This window comes from Zonotrichia leucophrys, chromosome 1A (assembly GCF_028769735.1).
Source record: "Zonotrichia leucophrys gambelii isolate GWCS_2022_RI chromosome 1A, RI_Zleu_2.0, whole genome shotgun sequence".
Taxonomy (NCBI): domain Eukaryota; kingdom Metazoa; phylum Chordata; class Aves; order Passeriformes; family Passerellidae; genus Zonotrichia; species Zonotrichia leucophrys.
Window position 1 is genome coordinate 72,385,184 of NC_088170.1, and position 16,424 is coordinate 72,401,607.

General features: G+C 53.4%; 1 protein-coding gene across 1 annotated transcript in view; it reads right to left on the reverse strand.

The window, feature by feature from the left end:
- Positions 1–3,650: 3,650 nt before the first annotated feature.
- MAPK8IP2 (mitogen-activated protein kinase 8 interacting protein 2) overlaps positions 3,651–16,424 on the reverse strand; it is a 31,764-nt gene continuing 18,990 nt past the window's right edge. The window contains exons 9-13 of the mRNA XM_064703127.1: positions 10,050–10,159; positions 8,447–8,566; positions 7,724–7,794; positions 6,918–7,016; positions 3,651–4,731 (exon numbers count right to left, since the gene is read on the reverse strand). Coding sequence (XP_064559197.1) covers positions 4,659–4,731; positions 6,918–7,016; positions 7,724–7,794; positions 8,447–8,566; positions 10,050–10,159 — 473 coding nt within the window. The 3' untranslated portion in view covers positions 3,651–4,658. The remainder of the gene's footprint in view (positions 4,732–6,917; positions 7,017–7,723; positions 7,795–8,446; positions 8,567–10,049; positions 10,160–16,424) is intronic.

Here is a 16,424-nt window from a genome sequence, read left to right on the forward strand (position 1 = left end):
CCCGCTCCGGCCACGCCGCCCGCCCGCTCCGGACCCCTCCGGAGCCGGGGCCACCTTGCCTTTGGAAAAGCCATCCGGGAGAAGGCAGAGCGGGAGCCCAGCTGACCCCTGAGCCCGGCCTGGCCCCTCGGCTGTGCTGACCCCTGGGGTCACACTGACCCCCCGGCCACGCCAACCCTTCGGCCATGCTGACCCCTCGGCCACCCCCGGCTCTGCCAGCCCCCGGGTCACACTGACCCCTCGGTCACAACAACACATCGGCCATGCCAAACCTTTGGCCACGCTGACCCCTCGGCCACGCCAATCCCGGGGTCACGCTGACCCCTCGGCCACGCCAACCCATCGGCTGTGCCGACCCCTCGGCCACATTGACCCCTCGGCCACGCCAACCCCTCAGCCACGCCAACCCTTTGGCCATGCCAACCCCTCGGCCATACCATGGCCACGCCAACCCATTGGCCAGGCTGGCCCCTTGACCACAATGACCCCTCGGCCATGCCAAGCCTTTGGCCGTGCCAAACCCTTGGTCAGCCCTGAGACCCATTGACCCCAAAGCCACACTGACCCCACAGCCACACTGACCCTTCAGCCACACTGACCCCTAAGCTGTGCTGACCCTTTAAGGACCCTTGGCCATGCCAAGCCCTCGGCCACGCCAACCCTTTGGCCGTGCCAACCCTTTGACCACCCTTTGCCACGCCAACCCGTCAGCCATGCTGAGACCCCGGCCATGCTGACCCCTTGGCCAGGCCAATCCATTGGCTGTGCCAGGTCCTTGACCGCCCTTCAGCCCTTTGGCCATGCCAATCCTTCGGCCATGCCAGCCCCTTGGACGTGCCAACCCCTTGACTACCCCTTGGCCCTTTGTCCATGCCAACCCATTGTCCGTGTGGACTACTTGGCCATGCCAGCCCATCGGCCGTGCCCACCCTTTGACCACCCCTTGGCCATGCCAACCCCTCGGCCATGCCAACCTATTGGCTGTGCCAAGCCCTTGTCCACTCCTTGGCTGTGCCGGCCCCTTGACCACGCCAACCCCTTGGCCATGCCAACCCCTCGGCCATGCCAATCTATTGGCCATGTTGACCACTTGGCCATGCCAACCCCTCGGCCACGCCAACCCTTGGCCACACCAGCCCATTGGCCATGATGACCCCTTGACCACGCCAACCCCTCGGCCACGCCAACCCCTTGGCCATGCCAACCCACTGGCCGTGTTGACCACTTGGCCATGCAAACCCCTCGGCCATGCCAACCTATTGGCTGTGCCAAGCCCTTGACCACCCCTCAGCCGTGCCGGCCTCTTGGCCATGCCAACCCCTCGGCCATGCCAATCTACTGGCCGTGTTGACCACTTGGCCATGCCAACCCATCAGCTATGCCAAGCCCTTGACCGCCCCTTGGCCACACCAAGCCCTTGGCCACGCCAAGCCCTCAGCCATGCCAATCCATTGGCCGTGTTGACCCCTCGGCCATGCCAACCCATTGGCCGTGTTGACCACTTGGCCATGCCAACCCTGCGGCCATGCCAACCTATTGGCTGTGCCAAGCCCTTGACCACCCCTCGGCCATGCCAACTCCTCGGCCATGCCAACTCCTTGGCCGTGCCGGCCCTTTGGCCATGCCAACCCCTCGGCCACGCCAACCCCTCGGCCGTGCTGACCCTTTGACCACCGCTTGGCCTCTTGGCCACGCCGACCCCTTGACCACGGCTCGGCCACGCCAACCCCAGGGCCGTGCCGCCCCCGGCCGCGCCGCCCCCGCCCCGGGCCGCGGCGTTACTGTGATTCCTCTCATGGCTTCTCCACCACTCGGGTTTTTCCGCTGTACAAAGGGAGACACTTTTCCTTTTCTTTTTCCCCCCTGCTTCCAAAGGGGTTTTTTCCCCCCCAAGCTGTCGATATTTTTCCGTTGTCCAGCCCGGCGCCATCGCCCCCCTCCATCCGCCCGTCCGTTCCCCCGACTGTGACAAAGAGCAGAACCCCCCCGGGGTCACTCAGCTCCCGGGGGATCCCCGGCCCCGCCGGCCCCATCCGTGGCGGGGCCGCTGTCCGGCCGGCCGGCCGCTGTCCGGCCAGGCCCTCACTGCCCATGCATGTGCCACGCCCTCACGCCCGCTGCATGTGCACAGCCCGGCCCCGCCACACTCTCGGTTCCGTCCCCCAGCCGGACTCACCTGTGGGTTTTCGTTCCGTTTTTAATTTCCCAGGGTCAGTTTGACTTCACCCTTAATTTTGTATGGATTTTCGGAGGAGCTTTCTCCTTCTCCGGAGTCACGGAGGTGCGGCCATTCGCCTCCCGCCCTTGACGTTGTGATACACATCCCCCACAGAGATCTATGTTTCTTATATTATATTATTATTATTAATTATTATTATTATTATGTAATAAATTTATAAGAAAGCTCCGCCTGGTCCTGTGCTCACTCAGATCCTGCGGTGGTCCCAGCCCTACACAGGGGGGGACAAGGGGAGCCCCCGAGGGACAGAGTCCTGTGGGTGGATTTTGGGGTGTCCCCGTTGAATTTTGGGGTGTCCCCAGTTGAACTTTGGGGTTTTTCTGGCTGAATTTTGGGGTGTCCCCGGTTGAATTTTGGGGTATTCCTGGATGAGTTTTGGAGTGTCCCCGGTTGAATTTTGGGGTGTTCCTGGATGAGTTTTGGGGTGTCCCTGGTTGAATTTTGGGGGTTTTCCGGCTGAATTTTGGGGTTTTGCTGGATAAATTTTGGGGTACTCCCTGCTGAAATTTGAGGTGCCCCGGGTGAATTTTGGGGTGTCCCTGAGTGAGTTTTGGGGTGTCCCTGAGTGAGTTTTGGGGTGTCCCTGAGTGAGTTTTGGGGGGTTCTTGGTTGAATTTTAGGTTGTCCCGGCTGAATTTTGAGGTGCCCCAGTTTAATTTTGGGATATTCCCAGCTGAAATTTGAGGTGCCCCTCAAATTTTGGGGTGAATGAATTTTGGGTAGGATGGGGGGGGATGGATTTTGAGGTGTCCCTGAGTGAGATTTGGGGAGTTCCTGGATGAGTTTTTGAGGTGTCCCTGGGTGAGATTTGGGGTGTTCCTGGATGAGTTTTTGAGGTGTCCCTGGGTGAGATTTGGGGTGTCCTGGCTCCCACAGGTGCCACACCAATGGCAAGAACCACTGTCCCCATTGTCACACCCCCAGCAGGTCCTGGCCACCCGCTGGTGTCCCCAGGGCCAGGGCAGGGGGTGACCCTCGTGGGGCACAGCCAAGGGACAAAGGGACAGGGAAGGGGCTGGGGGTCCCCACTTGTCTGGGTGTCCCCAACTCACCTGAATGTCCCCAACTCATCTGGGTGTCCCCAACTCAGCTGGGTGTCCCCAAATCAGCTGGGTGTCCCCAACTCAGCTGGGTGTCCAGCCTGGCCTGGATGTCCCCAGGAGTGTCCCCAGCACTGTCCCCAACACTGACCCCAACAGTGTCCCCAACAACCGTCACAGCAATGTCCCCAACAGTGTCCCCAACAACTGTCACTGTTGGGATGTCCCCAACAATGTCCTGAGCAGTGTCTCAGCACTGTCCCCAGGAGTGTCCCCAACATTGACCCCACCAGTGTCCAACACTGTCCCCAGCACTGTCCCACTCCTGTCCCCACCCCTGTCCCCACTCCTGTCCCAGGACTGTCCCCAGCTCACACCAAGCATATATTTTATTGAAAGACCAAGTGGGTGACAACGGCGTGGGGACAGCCGGGGTGGCACAGTGGCTCGGGGGCTCCTCTGGCTGCTGAGTACAGATAAATACCGGGACATCGAGCGGGTGGCGATATAGTCACGATAGCGCTGGGCGACAGGGCCGAAGCGAGGGACCACCAGGCACAGCAGTGAGGAGGGGGCGGCCCCGGGGGGGTCCCGAGCTCGGTGGCGGGCGGGCGGGGGGGGGACAGCCGGGGACACCGACACGAGGGGCAGCACACCCGGGGCGGGGGGCGGCTCTGGGGGATCCCCGTTCCTGTGGGGGGGGCAGCGCGGATTTGGGGGTGCGCGGAGATTCCCCCCCTCCCCCGAGCTGCCCCCGGCCCCCCCCCCCCCGTGCTCCCCCGGACCCCCCCCGTGCCCCCAAAGCCGCGGGCCCGCTGCCCCCCGGGCTGGCCGTGCTCATGCAGGGGGGGCTGCTCGGGCCGTGCCACCCCCCCCCGGGCTGTGTCACCCCCCGAGGGGACCCCCGGACCCCCGAGAGGTGGGGGGGGGCGTGCGGGGGGGCGCGGGGGGGCCAGAGACTCTGGGGGGTCACACAGAGAAACCCTGGGGTCACACAGAGAGTCCCTGGGGTCACACCAAGTCCCTAAGGGTGACACCGAGTCCCTAAGGGTCACACAGATTCCCTGGAGGTGACACAGAGTCCCTAAGGGTGACACCGAGTCCCTGGGGGTGACACCGAGTCCCTGGGGGTGACACAGAGTCCCTAGGAGTCACACAGAGCTCCTAAGGGTCACACAGAGAGTCCCTGGGGTCCCACTGAGTCCCTGGGGGTGACACCGAGTTCCTGGGGGTGATGCAGAATCCCTAGTGTGACACCGAGTCCCTAAGGGTGACACCGAGTCCCTAAGGGTGACCCAGAGTCCCTGGGGGTGACACCGAGTGCCGGGGATGGCCCCGAGTGCCAGGGGTGGCCCCGGGTCCTGGGGGTGGCAGGGACCCTACTCCAGGTAGATGTCCTCTGTGGGGCAGGCGTACTCCAGGTGCTCCTGGTAATATTCCTGAAACGCTCGACTGGGGGGGCAGCGATGGGGAGAGGGGGTCAGCGAGGGGAGGGGGCACAGAGAGACACCCCCAGACCCACTGAGGCCCTGAGAGAGGGGGCTGGTACCCCCAGAGCTGGTACAGCTGGATGCCAGCACCCACAGCCCCCCAAACCTGGCACAGCTGGACCCTGGTACCCACAGCCCCCCCAGACCCCCAAACCTGGCACAGCCAGATCCTGGTACCCCCAGACCCCCCAAACCTGGCACAGCCAGACCCACAGCCCCCCCAAACCCCCAAACCTGGCACAGCCAGACCCACAGCATCCCCAGACCCCCCAAACCTGGCACAGCCAGACCCACAGTATCCCCAGACCCCCCCAAACCTGGCACAGCCAGACCCACAGCATCCCCAGACCCCCAAACCTGGCACAGCCAGACCCACAGCCCCCCAAACCCCAACCTGCACAGCCAGACCCACAGCACCCCAGACCCCAAACCTGGCACAGCCAGACCCACAGCCCCCCAGACCCCAAACCTGCACAGCCAGACCACAGCCCCCCAGACCCCCAACCTGGCACAGCCAGACCCACAGCCCCCCAGACCCCCCAACCTGGCACAGCCAGACCCACAGTATCCCCAGACCCCAAACCTGGCACAGCCAGATCCTGGTACCCACAGCCCCCCAAACCTGGCACAGCCAGACCCCACAGACCCAAGTCCCTGGAACATAGAGCCCCCACACCCAGCCCTCAGCACCCCAAAATTTCACACCCCGTGACCCCAGACCCAGCACAGCGAGAGCCCCCTGCACCCCATAATGCTGCACCCAGACCCCAACCCCCTGACACCCCAATCCCCTGGCACCCAGACCCAGTCCCTGGCACCCAGACCCCAATCCCTGGCACCCCAATCCCTGGCACCCCCAATCCCCTGGCACCCAGACCCCCAACACTCCCAGCCCCCCTGTCCCCTGCCCCCTGTCACCCCTTGTCCCCTGTCACCCAGACCCCCCAGATCCCCCAATCCCTGGCACCCTGACCCTCCAGCACCCCCAGACCCTCTGCACCCCCAATCCCCCGGCACCCAGATCCCGCAAAACCTCCAGCCTCAACACCCCATGCCCTGCCCCCCATGCCCCCCATACCCCCTGTGCCCCTCTGTCCCCAGTGCCCCCCGTGTCCCCGTACCCTCATAACCCCCATGCCCCCAGCCCCATCCCAGCCACCCCGTGCCCCCCATGTCCCCAGTGCCCCCCATGTCCCCAGTGTCCCCCGTGTCCCCGTACCCCCCATGTGCCCCGTGCCCCCAGCCCCATGTCCTGCCCCCTGTACCCCGGTGTCCCCGTGTCCCCCATGTCCCCCTGTACCCCCCATGTCCCCTGTACCCCCCATGTGCCCCATGCCCCCAGCCCCATGTCCTGCCCCCTGTACCCCGGTGTCCCCGTGTCCCCCATGTCCCCCTGTACCCCCATGTCCCCTGTACCCCCCATGCGCCCCATGCCCCCAGCCCCATGTCCTGCCCCTGTACCCGGTGTCCCGTGCCCCCGTGCCCCCCATGTCCCCCGTACCCCCCATGTCCCCTGTACCCCTCATGTCTCCACTGCCTCCCATGTCCCCATACCCCCATAACCTCCGTGCCCCCAGCCCCATGCCCTGCCCCTCCTGTCCCCCTTGTCCCCCGTGTCCCTGTGCCCCCCATGTCCCCCGTGTCCCCCATATCCCCCTGTGACCCCAGTGCTCCCCGTGTCCCAGTGTCCCCATGCCCCCTGTAGCCCCCCATGTCCCCCATGCCCCCTGTACCCTCCGCACCCCCCGGTGCCCCCCAGGCCCCCTGTGTCCCCGTGCCCCCCATACACCCCGTGCCCCCAGCCCCATGCCCTGCCCCCTGTTCCTCCCCGTGTCCCCCATGCCCCTCACACACCCTGCAGCCCCGGTGTCCCCGTGCCCCTGGTGTCCCCCCATACACCCCGTGCCCCCAGCCCCATGCCCTGCCCCCCGTGCCCCCCGTGCTCCTGTGTGCCCCGTGGTGTCCCCTGCACACCCTGGTGTCCCTGTGTCCCCTGTGTCCCCTATGTCCCCGTACCCCCATGCGCCCCGTGCCCCCAGCCCCATGCCCTGCCCCCCGTGCCCCGCGGTGTCCCCTGCACACCCTGGTGTCCCTGTGTCCCCTGTGTCCCCTGCCCCCCCGTGTCCCCCCGGTGTCCCGGTGCCGTACCCGACACACTCGGCCACGTGTCTCATGGACTCCTGCGACACGAACACGTGGCAGGCGAAGCGGCTCAGCACCGGGTGCTTGGTGATGAACCCGAAATAGCTGCGGGGGTGGGGGGCACGGGCTTAGGGGGCACCCCCAAACCTGCCCCGGGCGGGCTCTGCCAGGGGACACCCCCAGAGCCTGCAATGTTCACCCTGGGGACACCGGGGCGGGCAGGGGGCTCTGGGGTGGCACTGCGGGGGTCCCTGCGTGGGGTGGGGGTGACTTGGGGTGTCCTTAGGTGGTGTGAGGGTCCTTTGGGGTGTCCCTGAATTGGGTGAGGGTCCCTTTGGGGTGCTCTTGGGCAGGGTGGGGGTCTCTTGGGGTGTCCCTGGATGGGGTGGGAGTCCCTCAGAGGGTCTCTGGATGGGGCGGGGGTACATCTGGATGGGGTGAGGGTCCTTTGGGGTGCCCCTGGGCAGAGTGGGGGTCCCTGGGGATGCCCCTATATGGGGTGAGGGTCCCTTGGGGTGTTCATGGGTAGGGTGAGGGTCCCTTGGGGTGCCCCTGGATGGGGCAAGGGTCCCTTGGGGTGTCCCTGAATTGGGTGAGGGTCCATTGGAGTGCCCCTGGCAGTGTGGGGATGACTTGGGGTGCCCCTGGATTGCATGAGTGTCCTTTGGGGTGTCCCTGGGTAGAGTAAAGGGTCCCTTAGGGTGTCCCTAGCAGATCTGGGGGGGTCCCTTGGGGCATCCCTGGCAGGGTGGGGGTGTCCCTGGATGGGGTGGGGGTCCCTCGGGGTGCCCCTGGGGGCAGGGGGGGCTCACCAGCTGTTCCGGGGGTGGCACCCACAGAAGGAGATGTTCTTCATCTGGAAGAAGTGGCTGCAGCGCTCGAACTGTGGCGGGACGGGGGGCACAGGAGGGGCTGGGTCAGGTCTGGGGGCCCAGAGCCCCCCAAAATCTGTGCCCGCCCTCAGCATCGGCCCCCAAACCCACAGCCCTGCACCCTGCACCTGCTGGGCACCCCCAAATCTGCTCTGCTCACCTCCAGACCCCTGAGCCCCCCAAAACCCACCCCCACATTCCTCCTGCCCTGGTCACCCCAAACCCAGACCCCTGAGCCCCCCAAACACCCACCCCCAACAATTCCTCCATGCCCCTGACGTATTTCCCAAACCCGACCCCTGTCCCTCGGTTTGTCCCCCAAAAACCCTCAACAGACCCCTGTCCCTCTGTCTCCACCACCCAAACCCAGACCCTGTCCCCTCAGTGTCACCCCAAACCCAGACCCTGTCCCCTCCATGTCCCCCAAACCCAGACCCCTGTCCCCTCCGTGTCCCCAAACCCAGACCCCTGTCCCCTCCTGTCCCCCCAAACCCAGACCCCTGTCCCCTCCTGTCCCCCCCAAACCCAGACCCCTGTCCCCTCCTGTCCCCAAACCCAGACCCCTGTCCCCTTCTGTCCCCCCAAACCCAGACCCCTGTCCCCTCCTGTCCCCCCTGTCCCCTCCTGTCCCCTCCTGTCCCCCCTGTCCCCCCTGTCCCCGACCTCGTGCTCGGGGCTGTACTCGGTGACGGTCAGGATGAGTTTGATGCCCTGCAGTGTCACCTCCAGGTCACAGCTGGCCGGGGGCCGCAGGTGCACCGTCAGCTTCCGGGTGGTGGCGATCTGCGAACGCGGGAGAGGCGGGAAACGGCAAAAAACGGGAAAATTGGGAAAGGTGAAATTATAAAATATTGATAAGAGATTGTAAAAGGGAGCCACGTGGGGTCAGGGCTGGGGCCTGCTCCTTCTGCTAAACACGGCTCAGCAAGAGCTCCCAAGTTCCCATGCCAAATTTACTATTATTAATTAACTATTAATTTAATATTTCTTTTTATTATTATTATAACTATTTTTAATATTATTTATTATTATATTATTTTTCTTATTACTATAATTATTTTCTATTATTAACTGACTTTTCATATTATTATTATTATTAACTGACTTTTCATCTAATCAACTGATAATAATACTAATAATACTAATAATACTAATAATAATAATAATAATAATAATAATAATAATAATAATAATATCACCTGACTTTTCATCTTATCAACTGACTTTTCATTCTCAAGACTATTTTTGCCATCTTGAGAGTGAAAAGTCAGTTAATAACAAATTATTTATTCCCGGGTAAAAAACAGGCTGCGCCTGTAATAAGAAGAGATCTGTTCCTTGAGAATGAGCAGAAAAGGTGTGGAAATGGACTAAAAATAAAGAAGTCTGACTGATATGTGAAATATTGATGAACTGAGTGTGAGGAAATTCAATAGGTACATAATATATAGATATGATTATATTAAATTAATTACAATAATAATTATATATATTTATATTATTATAATATTATATATTAATTATGTTTGTGTTTAGATATCGTTTATATTATTATTTATATTATGTTAATTGTATTGTGTTGTTTATTGCTATTTCTATTATTTATATTTCAAATACATTATCTATATTATGTATGAACGTATTATATATAATAATTAAAATATAACATTACAGTTAATAATTATAGTATATTTATATTGGGATATATCTATCCAATATATATCTATATATATATTAGATAGATATATATATCTATATATCTAATATATATCTATATATTTAGAATACTTATACTATAATTTTAGTAATATAATTTTACATAATAATATGTAAAATTAAATTACTAAAATTGTAGTATAAATATTGTAAGTATTTATATATATTATCATATATTTATATTTAAATTATATAATAATATAAATAATATATAAATAATATAAAAATAATATATAATAATATATAATAATATATAATACATATTATAACTATTTTAATATATTATTATATAATAATATAGGTATAATTATTATACAATAATATAACAATGTAATTATATAGCTTTAATATAATTTAACCATTATAATATTTTTATATATATTTATAATACAAATAATATTATATTATGATATATTATAATTAATTTTACAATATTAATTATGAAATATACAATATTTAATGTATACCAATAAAAATACCTTCTGACAATGCCACAAAAACCCGGATTTCCTGCCCAAAGCAGCGAGTCCCGGCTGCTCTCCCCGCTCACCTTCTGCATGGCGGCGCAGAGGATGCCGTTGCCCTGGTGGTACGGGACCTCCACGGAGCCCAGGAACTGCACATTGAACCGCTCGAGCCAGCACGGGTTCCGCTTCAGCCCTGCGGGTCACGGGGTGACATGGGATCACACGGAATCACAGGATCAGGGAATGGTGGGATGGCGGGATCACGGAGTGACACAGGATCACATGGAATCACATGGAATCACGGGTCAGGAATGGCATGGGGGATGCATGGAGTGACACAGGATCACATGGAATCACGGCGGATCAGGAAGGGGCGACAGATCACTGGAATCACAGGAATCACATGGAATCAATGGAATCAGGGAATGGCAGAATGGTGGGATCCAGGTGACACAGGATCACATGGAATCACAGGATCACGGGATCAGGGAATGGCAGATAGATCGGCGGGGGGATGGCGGGATCACGGAGTGACACAGGATCACATGGAATCACATGGAATCACAGGATCAGGGAACAGCAGAATGGCGGGATCACGGAGTGACACGGGATCACTGGAATCGGAATCATGGAATGGCGAATGGCGGGATCATGGAGTGACACAGGATCACATGGAATCACGGGATCGGGGTGGCGAGATGGCGGGATCATCGGAGTGACACAGGATCACATGGATAATGAATGGAATCACATGGGAATCAGGAGAAGGCAAGAATGCGGGATCAGGAAGGACATGGGCATCAGTGATCACATGGAATCACGGGAATCATGGAATCATGGAATGGCGGGATGGTGGGATCATGGAGTGACACAGGATCACATGGAATCACATGGAATCACGGGATCAGGGAATGGCAGAATGGCGGGATCATGGAGTGACACAGGATCACATGGAATCATGGAATCATGGAATGGCGGGATGGCGGGATCACGGAGTGACACAGGATCACATGGAATCACGGAATCATGGAATGGCGGGATCATGGAGTGACACAGGATCACATGGAATCATGGAATCATGGAATGGCGGGATGGTGGGATCACGGAGTGACACAGGATCACATGGAATCACGGAATCAGGGAATCATGGGCACAGAATGGGGGCGGGATGGGGACATGGTGACACAGGATCACATGGAATCACATGGAATCAGGGAATGGCAGAATGGCGGGATCATGGAGTGACACAGGATCACATGGAATCACGGAATCAGGGAATGGCACAATGGCGGGATCATGGAGTGACACAGGATCACATGGAATCACGGGATCAGGGAATGGCAGAATGGCGGGATCATGGAGTGACACAGGATCACATGGAATCACATGGAATCAGGGAATGGCAGAATGGTGGGATCTCAGGGTTGGGGGATCATGGAATCACACAGAATCAGGGAATCACAGAGAATCAGGGAATTACAGAATGGCGGAATCTCGGTATTATGTAATCACAGAATCACACAGGATCGGGGAATCGCGGAATCACACATAATCAGGGAATCCCACAATCACGGAATTATACAATCATGGAATCATAGAATTAGGGATTAGGGCAATCAGGAATCACACATAATCAGGAATCCAATCACATCATGGAGTCATGGAATCACACACTCACAGAATCACACAATCACAGAATCACACAGAAATCATACAGAATCAGGGAATCACACAATCATGGAATCATGGAATCACACAGAATCACACAGAGAATCGCAGGATCACGCACAATCACAATCACACAGAATCACAGAGGATCGCACAATCGCGGAATCACATAGAATCAGGGAATCACACAGAATCACACAGAATCCCAGAATCACACAATCACAGAATCACACAGAGTCAGGGAATCACACAATCATAGGATCAGGGAATCACACAGAATCAGGGAATCACACAGAATCACAAAGAATCAGGGAATCACACAATCATAGAATCACACAGAGTCAGGGAATCACATAGAATCACACAGAATCAGGAAATCACACAATCACGGAGTCATGGAATCACACAATCATAGGATCAGGGAATCATACAGAATCAGGGAATCACACAACCATGCAATCACGGAATCTCAGGATTGCAGGATCATGGAATCACGGAATCACACAGAATCACACAGTCAGAGAATCGCGGGATCACACACAATCACACAGGACCACAGAGGATCACAGGATCACACACAGTCATAGAATCACACAATCAGGGAATGATGGAATCACACAATCAAACAATCACACAGAATCTTACAGAGTCACACAATCAGGGAATCATGGAATCACACAATCAAACAATCATACAGAATCTTACAGAATCACACAATCAATCACACAGGATCACAGAGGATCTTGCAGAATCACGCAGAACCACACGCAGTCACACAGTATCATAGAATCACACAATCAGGGAATCGCACGGAATCACACAGTCACACAGAATCACACAACATCACACAGAATCACAGGATCACACACAATTCCCACAATCACACAATCCCTGGGTTGGGAGAGCCCTTCAAGGCCCTGGAGCCCAGTGCACCCCCTGGCACCCAGTGCCACCTCCAGGCTGGTCAAACACACCCAGGGATGGCGACTGCACCCCACCCTGGCCACCCAGCTGCCCTCACCTCCAGGACTGTGTCAAACACACCCAGGGATGGCGACTGCGCCCCCTCCCCGGGCAGCCATTGCAGAACTTTCTCCCCCTTGCTGGAAAAGCTTTTTGCTGCTCTCCCAGCTGGATTTCCCTTGGCCCAGCTCAGGCTGTGTGCTCTGGCTGTGCCAGTGCTGCTGGAGCCAGAGCCCAAGGGCAGCTGGGCACGGGCACCTTCCAGGGGCTGTGGGAGTGCTGGGGGCACCCTGAGCCTCCTTTCCTGCAGCCTGAGCACCCCCAGCTCCCTCAGGGCTCCCTCAGCCTTTGTGTCCCAGCCCCGCTGCCCCTCTGGCCCTGCTCAGTGTGCCAGGGTCCTGCCCAGGCCGAGGGGGCAGAGCTGGCACAGCCCTGGAGCTGAGCCCTGCCCGTGCCAGGGCACAGTGACCTCCCTGCTGTGCCCTCCATTGTGGCACAGCCAGGTGGCACCGGGTCCTTGGCCACCAGGGCACAGTGACCTCCCTGCTGTGCCCTCCATTGTGGCACAGCCAGGTGGCACCGGGTCCTTGGGCACCAGGGCACAGTGACCTCCCTGCTGCTGTGCCCTCCATTGTGGCACGCCAGGTGGCACGGGTCCTTGGGCCACCAGGGCACAGTGACCCCTGCTGTGCCCTCATTTGGCACAGCCAGGTGGCACCGGGTCCTTGGCGCACCAGGGCACAGTGACCTCCCTGCTGTGCCCTCCATTGTGGCACAGCCAGGTGGCACCGGGTCCTTGGGCACCAGGGCACAGTGACCTCCCTGCTGTGCCCTCCATTGTGGCACTGCCAGGTGGCACCGGGTCCTTGGGCACCAGGGCACAGTGACCTCCCTGCTGTGCCCTCCATTGTGGCACAGCCAGGTGGCACCGGGTCCTTGGGCACCAGGGCACAGTGACCTCCCTGCTGTGCCCTGCATTGTGGCACTGCCAGGTGGCACCGGGTCCTTGGGCACCAGGGCACACCAGGGCACAGTGACCTCCCTGCTGCTGTGCCCTGCATTGTGGCACAGCCAGGTGGCACCGGGTCCTTGGGCACCAGGGCACAGTGACCTCCCTGCTGCTGTGCCCTCCATTGTGGCACTGCCAGGTGGCACCGGGTCCTTGGGCACCAGGGCACACCAGGGCACAGTGACCTCCCTGCTGTGCCCTGCATTGTGGCACTGCCAGGTGGCACCGGGTCCTTGGGCACCAGGGCACAGTGACCTCCCTGCTGTCCCTCCGCTGTGGCACAGCCAGGTGGCACCGGGTCCTTGGGCACCCCACCAGGGCACAGTGACCTCCCTGCTGTGCCCTCCATTGTGGCACTGCCAGGTGGCACCGGGTCCTTGGGCACCAGGGCACAGTGACCTCCCTGCTGCTGTGCCCTGCATTGTGGCACTGCCAGGTGGCACTGGGTCCTTGGCCACCAGGGCACAGTGACCTCCCTGCTGTGCCCTCCATTGTGGCACAGCCAGGTGGCACCGGGTCCTTGGGCACAGTGACCTCCCTGCTGTGCCCTCCATTGTGGCACAGCCAGGTGGCACCGGGTCCTTGGGCACCAGGGCACAGTGACCTCCCTGCTGTGCCCTCCATTGTGGCACAGCCAGGTGGCACCGGGTCCTTGGCCACCAGGGCACAGTGACCTCCCTGCTGCTGTGCCCTCCATTGTGGCACAGCCAGGTGGCACCGGGGCACAGTGACCTCCCTGCTGTGCCCTCCATTGTGGCACTGCCAGGTGGCACCGGGTCCTTGGGCACCAGGGCACACTGCTGGCTCGTGTCCTGCTGGATAAGAGGGCCATGGCAGTCACTGGCTGGCACTACTCTGAATTAACTTCTGCAAATTCTTGTAATTTAGTACCGTTTGTAACCTCTGTTTAAATCCTGTAGATTATTTATTCTATATTATTTATACATCATTTATTTTTATATAAAAAATATGTATTATTTTTACATTTTAATAGTGTTTATATATTATAAACACTATAAAATGTAAAATATACATATTTATATATAATACATATATGTAAATATATGTATATATGTAAAAATGTATATTTTACATTTTATACATTATATATGTATATAATTTATGTATATAAATTTATATATCATTATTTATCATTATATATTCATATATCTTTTTTATTGTATTTTAATATATTATTTATCCTATATTAACATTATTTTTTCTATATTACTTTATACATTACTTATTTTCATAATATATATAAATTACATATTATTTCTATATTTCTATATTTTATATAGTAGTTACATATAGTTTATTCCTTATATATTTATATTTTTATATATTAAATTTAAATATTGGTATTTATTGTTATATATTTATATTTCTTTTTTATATATTTTAATATATTATTTATCCTATATTAACTTTTGAAAATTATTTTGATTTAGTAGTTTGTAATCTCTGTTTAAATTATATAGATTATTTATTCTACATTGACTTTGCTTATTCTATATTAACTTATACATTATTTTTAGATAATATATACGTTATATATAATTTTTATTTATATATTTTATATAGTATTTACATATTATTTATTCTTTATATATTATTTATATTTTTATATTAAATTTATACAATAGTATTTATTATTATATATTTTTATATATATATGTATATATATTATTTATCCTATATTATTTTTATAGATCATTAATTCTACATTACATATATATTGCTTATTTACATATTTGATATTATCTATTACTATTATATATAATACATAATTTATATATCTTTCTATAGTCATACATTTTATATTATTTATATATCATTTAAATATTTTTATGTAGATTACATTTATATATTATTATATACTATATAACTTTCTAATGTATTATTTCTTATATGTTAACTTTTGCAAATTATTTTAATATAATTAAAATTTGTAATCTCTTTGCAAGTATAATAAATAATTAAATCTCTTTTTAACTATTTTTCATATAATTTGATATAATTTGTCAGTTTTTATATAATTTGTCATCCTTTTGTGGTCAATACCCTAATCTTGGTGTAGATTGCATATTTTGGTGCCATAAATACATATATTATTATTTTTTAAAATAATAAATTACATATAAATTACATATAAATTTATATACATATACAGTATGTATATAAATTATATATACATACTGTATATGTATGTATATACATATACATACAGTATGTATGTATTATATATACATACTGTATATGTCTTATTTATATACATATAATTACATATAAATTTATATTATAGATGGATAGATTAGCTTAAAGTGTAATTATTTTAAATTTTGCTTTCACAAAATATTAATATAGAAGCTACGTGCGGTGTGCTATAACAATAACTTTTACAACAAGTAAAAATTAATTGTATAGCACACAGCACACATAGTACACATACAATTAGTTATTAAATACTAACTAATTATTTTATTTTTGGAACTATCTGAGAAAAATAAGAATAACTCGGATAAGTAAAATAACTAAAATTCTCTGTGTGGTTAAATAACATTAAAAAAACCACACAGATAATATGGGGGAAAAAAGATGTAAAAAGATTTCTGGCAGTGACCCTTCAACTATCAATAACTCCCCGTTTGTTTCTTGTGAAGAAATGACATATTCATTGTGAAAAAATAGCAAAAACATTGGGAAAAAATGTCATTCACCACTCCCAAAAATCAAATATTCACTCTTGCACCATGGGTCAGGGGTGGAACCAAACTAAAATTTCCCAGAGGATGTTAAAGAACTCAAAGAAACTATT